Below are 5,736 nucleotides of genomic sequence, written 5' to 3'. Positions count from 1 at the left end.
GTAACACCTCAGTCTGAAAATATCAACTATTTAGTCACAGTGAAATAGCATGTTTGCCAAGAAAACTGATCTCCAGACTATAAAATACAATAGCAAATGGAAAATGGCATTATTGTACACAAGAGAAATGTAAATATTTTTTATTAGGTCACAATTTTGTATTTGTACAACGTGAATGAATAGGAATGTTAAACACTACACATATATTTCGATGGGACCCAAAAACATGAACAAAATGGGACTGTTATGTGTTTATGTAGTTGTCAGTTCATGTTTTATGTATTTCGTTCAGTAATTGACCACTCATAAAGACCTGCCCCATTAGTTACTGTTGCAACGCCTGACAAGCCATGCCTCTCTCACGCTACACATGTTCTCACGCAGTAAAAAATACATCGCGGAGCAAAGAGGAAACTGACAACGTGCCGACAGACAAGACAGAGCAGGTTACAAAACAATAAATACCGTTTTGTGGCTCTCTAATGTGTCGTGACAGATCGCTGTGATGCCTCAGTTCAAGCGGCACGTGAACCGATCATCTCTTACTCATTACTAGTTATAGCACAAAATAAACATGAATGAACATCAGAGGATGTCTTTTTTCAACCGCGGAAAAAACGTCAATACACACCATTTTTCAAGTTGTTCGAGTTGTTCAAGTAAAAAAAAGTGTCTATACTGTAACTTGCTTCATTCAGCACCTCTAAGGATGATTTCTATCTTGTGTTATCTTATTATGTATTGCATAATCTTATTATGTTGTGTTACAATTACAAAATACAAAGAAGATTATTCTGTTGAGTTTTCTGTGACTGAAACATTGAATGTAACAATAATCTTTGCTTTAAATTGTCTCTAAAGGAGAATACATTGCTTGTATCCGTTGCATGGTGCCCCTTGCCCATACTGTGAATCCAGCCCTGAAAACAGTAGTTATGTTTCCATCTACCAGTTTTTAAGTGCATTTTGGGATATCGCATAAAGAACGCTGGATGGAAATGCCAAGATGCGCATAAATTCTAGAAATGCGCATAAAAAGCTTATGCGATCAACTAAGTAGGATAAATTTCTTATCCGGTAAGAAAACATGCACATAAACTACGATGGAAACACTTTTACCAAATAAATTCCTTAATGCGCATCAAAAAAGACATGTGATTTTGCGATGGGACAACATAAAACTAGACCAACCAATGGACCAATCTCATTGCACAGCATCTGAAATGCTAGTTTTTCTTCGAAATGTTTAGCGAAAGTTAATCAGGAAGTGACGATTTTGTTCTCTTCAACTCACTGGATGGAAACCGTGCTTTATTTGCAAATGTTTTATGCGATATTCCAATTTTGCGCATACGTTTAATTCGTAACTTTGGATGGAAACATAGCTATTATAAATATTTATATTTCAAAGGAAACATATACAATCCTAAACAATAGCAGGTTTTGAATGGTTGACTAGATAGCAATGCCACAAGGGTGATCAGTTTGAAGTTTGTAAAAATGAACCATTTACTTGTGAAACACTTACATGTGAAAAAACATAACTGTGATTCTAATGAAAACAACAATGCCAATGCATATTGTGACTTTGTATGTGTGATGAAAATGTCAAACAAAAGACAAAATGCTGAGTTACAATAAAAAATACATTGAATTCATGCTTTATTTCAAGTAAAAGACAATATGCGTGCCCTTTTGCAAGTCTAAGGCACTTTCACAAATCAACTGTTATAATTAGACATAGTAATGTGTTTATATGTATAAAAGGTTTGGTTTGTTAAAAAAGAGAGAGATTTCCCTAAAATAAAGCTGGAAAGAGATTAGCAAATGAGCAGGCTATTAGGGAAACGGACAGTCAAGGCCCCTGGGGGCCACAGAGAGGAGAGGCATGAACACGAAAAGGGGAGGGAAAATGTGGTCAACATTTTTTTTCTTTATTTTTTTTTTAATACATCAAGTATAATAAGATCCCTCATTCAGCAGACGAACAGTAGTGAGGAACACACTGGTTTATCCTGCGCCGGATCTCAGCTCAAGAGTTTCTCTAGCTTACACTTGTTAATATTACACAACACACACTTCTACTATGGCTCACAGAGTCCTGCACTTCTTCGCTGACTTCTTCGTCTATGAAACAGCCAAATCGGTTGTGGTGAAGAGCTGGTCTGTTGGAATCATCAACCGTGTCGTCCAGCTGTTAATTATTCTGTATTTCATCGGGTAAGCGTTGATTATTTCCTTTGATGAACTTTGATGATGAATGTAAATGTTTTAAATAATGATATAAAAAAACAATTTGGGACTTCTATCTATAAAATGATAGTCGATAAATTGTTTGATGATTTACATATATTATTTAATGATTTACATAAATTACTTACTGATTTGCATATACATACATAATAATGCATACATATGTGTGTGTGTGTGTGTGTGTAAATGATAAATTGATAATATTCCGATTAGTTATTTTAAGTATTTTTTTATTGATTAAGGGAAAAACTATGGGAGTAATTGATATTAGCCTTCATATTATCCATTTAGATGATCTTTTTTAGCTGATCAAATATTAACGCTTTTTTTTATTATTAATGACCTTCATAATGAACATGTTCAATCACTTATTTGTTGTTGTGTCCGTGTTTGTATTTTCAGCTGGGTGTTTATGCATGAAAAAGGACATCAGCTCCGGGACACGGGAATCGAGTCTGCGGTCATGACCAAAGTGAAGGGCTTGGGCAAATTTAACAACCGTGTGAATGACGTGGCAGACTATGTAGTTCCCTCGCAGGTCAGCAAATGTCCTTTTTAATGCTGAAATATGAAACTATGCATTTCATAATCCTGGGTGAACATTTCTGCACATTTTTTCAGGGTGGTTCCTCCTTCTCTATCATCACCAGCATGGTCATCACAGCCAATCAGACGCAAGGACGATGCCCTGAGGTGACACACAAACCTCAGCTGACTTGATATACTTTAAATATGCTCTCTTATGTACTTTAACACATGCACTCTCTCTACTCTTCTCTTGTCTGTCAGACTGATCCTAAGTTTAAATGCACTACTGATGATGACTGCATGGCACAACTGGGCTCAAATTTAGGAAATGGTGAGTTCATTGTCTTTTCTTAGATCAGTACTACTAATACTCATTATACTTCAATGCATAATTATACAGTAGTGATTGAAGCATGCTAATACTTTCTAGATTGCTTCAGATGCATGTCTCCTTTATCTCAGGTATTATAACGGGCACATGCTTGAACAATACTAGTGGCACAACAGGATGGTGTGAAATTCAAGGCTGGTGCCCTGCAGAGGATGACAATGTTACAGAGTAAGAAACACATGCATGAAGTGGAGCTTTTTAGATTTGTAATTCAGATATTGTACACGGGGGAGTTATCTTGTAATCCAAAATGAATTGGATTAAACACGTGTGAGATGCATTAATTAATCTGCTCGCTCTTAGAAATCCAATGAAAGAGGTGGAGAACTTCACCATCTTCATCAAGAACAGCATTCGCTTCCCTATGTTTAACGTCACTAGGTGAGTTTCATCAATCACAAAACATACTGTTGTGAGATGCCATTTCTTTCTGAAATTAATCTCATTTAAATTAGGCCTGTCAGTGCAATCTAAGAATTTATCATAATTAATTATGCAAAAATGTTCACTGATATGGAAATAGTGCTGGTGTTCATCTGCCACATAAATTTAATCTCTTGCAATGATCTTAATTTTCTAATGAAATGTGATAAATGTGATTAATTTGAGATGAAATGTGATAAATGTGATTGTCAATAATTCAATTAAAATTCTTATTTTAATTTAATTAATATATCCCCCTTTGCAACAAAGTTCAAATGGCCAGAATAATAAAAACAATAATAATATAATTTTTTTATTATGTCATTGCTTCATATGTCCTGTTTCTCACTCTCTTACCTTCACAGAGGCAATTTCCCTTCAAGCCTAAACCAGTCTTACATTCAGAAGTGTCGTTACAACCCGGTGGACCATCCGTTCTGTCCGGTCTTTAAAGTGGGAGATATCCTGAGAAACATCAATCAAAGTTTGGATAGCATTACTGATAAAGTAGGTCCACTCAGCTTTACCTCTCATCTGACCACTCGTCCTATTTTCACCGCAAGCATTCGCACATCAATATAGCGTAATTTTTCTCACACTGTACAACAATAATTACTATTTTTGCATTATTGTAAAGGGTAGGCTTAGGGTTGGGTTAGGTGTAGACGTTAATAAAACACAAGCTGTAACTCTGTGTCATGTACAAGACATTAAATAAATCAATCAAAAGCCCCAGGAGGTTTGTACAGCCTGGAGCTCAAGTCCCACCCATTTGGAGCTGACCCGTCCATTTGGAGCTGGCTCCGACCTCCGTTTATACGCATCTCCCATCTTCTGACCTTGTCTGGAACACGGCATGAGTTTGGCACCCAAATGGGGGTTTGTGAACCCCTGGAGGTTCGTGAGAGAATTACAGGGGGTTTTGGGATTGCAGTGTGTGCTAGGTTCACTTTCTTCATATGACTGTGAATATGTGAATGTGTTTTTGAATTATTGAAATATTAATTTAAAATTTCAGCGGTTTGGCTGACAAAAACAGTTTGAGAACCTCTGGTCTAGTTGAAGTTGAGGAGAGGAGCATCAGTTACTGAAAAAAAAAAACAATAAGTAGTGCTTAGAGATTTACTGTAGAGGGGGAAAAGCCTCTCGATCGCCCCCTGGAGGAGAAAGAAAGAATGAGGAGGCTGAGAGAGAAACTGTAAGCGGGCAGAAGCCACAGAGAATACAAAATGAAAGAAAATAAATGAAGCGATTCGTTTAAAATGATGAAGGGAACGAGCTAGAATTCTGAGTCATGAGGAAGTGTTTTATCTGAAGAGTGTAGGGAAAGCAAAAGCTTACAGCACCTGGTATTCCCAGGCGGTCTCCCATCCAAGTACTAACCAAGCCCGACCCTGCTTAGCTTCCGAGATCGGACGAGACCGGGCGTGCTCAGGGTGGTGTGGTTGTAAACGAGAGCTGAAGCCAAGAGCGAGCGATTTAAAGAAGACACACCGACAGCAGCGACACACAGCCTTCGAATTAAATAAATTGCTTTTTAGTTTTTCAGGTAGGTCTAACAGTAGGGTTAAAGTCCGCATGAAATCAAAATGGACTTTATTTACTTTACTAGCGCACCTTGCTGGTCTTGATGTGAACAATTAATCTGTGCACAACAGGTTCTGAATGAATTATGTTACTGATACCTAATGGTCAAAAGCAATAGCAAAAGTAATAGGTCAATGTTATTAAATTGCAGACAAAGATTTTGAATAGCTAGGCTGGCTTGTACACTATATTGCCAAAAGTATTGGGACACCCCCCTCTAATGAGCAGGTTTGAATACTTTAGTCATTTCTCATTTTTAGTAAAAAATTTTTTTAAAAAAGCACATAATGCTATTCTAGGGAATTGTGTGCTTCTAATTTTATACCAATAGTTTGAACAGGACCCTTTTCTATTCTAACCCAACAATGCCTCTGTGTATAAGGCAAGGTTTAAAAAATAAATTAAAAAAAGGTTGATTCAGTCAGTGTGGAAGAACTGGACTGGTCTGCAGAAAGCCAAGTCCGAATCCCAGCTGAACACCTCTGGTGTGACTTTAAATGCAGACCTTTAGCCAAAAACTCATCACCAAACACCAATGACTTGTACATACACTA

The 5,736-nt window shown here is 37.0% G+C and overlaps 1 protein-coding gene across 1 annotated transcript in view; it reads left to right on the top strand.

Moving 5' to 3' along the window:
* The first annotated feature begins 2,086 nt into the window (after positions 1 to 2,086).
* p2rx3a (purinergic receptor P2X, ligand-gated ion channel, 3a) overlaps positions 2,087 to 5,736 on the top strand; it is a 6,202-nt gene continuing 2,552 nt past the window's right edge. Inside the window, exons 1-7 of the mRNA XM_016571028.1 lie at positions 2,087 to 2,220; positions 2,656 to 2,791; positions 2,875 to 2,946; positions 3,043 to 3,112; positions 3,244 to 3,340; positions 3,476 to 3,553; positions 3,961 to 4,102. Coding sequence (XP_016426514.1) covers positions 2,087 to 2,220; positions 2,656 to 2,791; positions 2,875 to 2,946; positions 3,043 to 3,112; positions 3,244 to 3,340; positions 3,476 to 3,553; positions 3,961 to 4,102 — 729 coding nt within the window. The remainder of the gene's footprint in view (positions 2,221 to 2,655; positions 2,792 to 2,874; positions 2,947 to 3,042; positions 3,113 to 3,243; positions 3,341 to 3,475; positions 3,554 to 3,960; positions 4,103 to 5,736) is intronic.

The sequence above is a fragment of the Sinocyclocheilus rhinocerous genome, unplaced genomic scaffold, assembly GCF_001515625.1.
Source record: "Sinocyclocheilus rhinocerous isolate Xijiao unplaced genomic scaffold, SAMN03320098_v1.1 scaffold50, whole genome shotgun sequence".
In the NCBI taxonomy this organism is placed as follows: Eukaryota; Metazoa; Chordata; class Actinopteri; order Cypriniformes; family Cyprinidae; genus Sinocyclocheilus; species Sinocyclocheilus rhinocerous.
The sequence above is the reverse complement of the archived record's forward strand: the minus strand, read 5'-3'. Positions and strand labels throughout refer to the sequence as shown.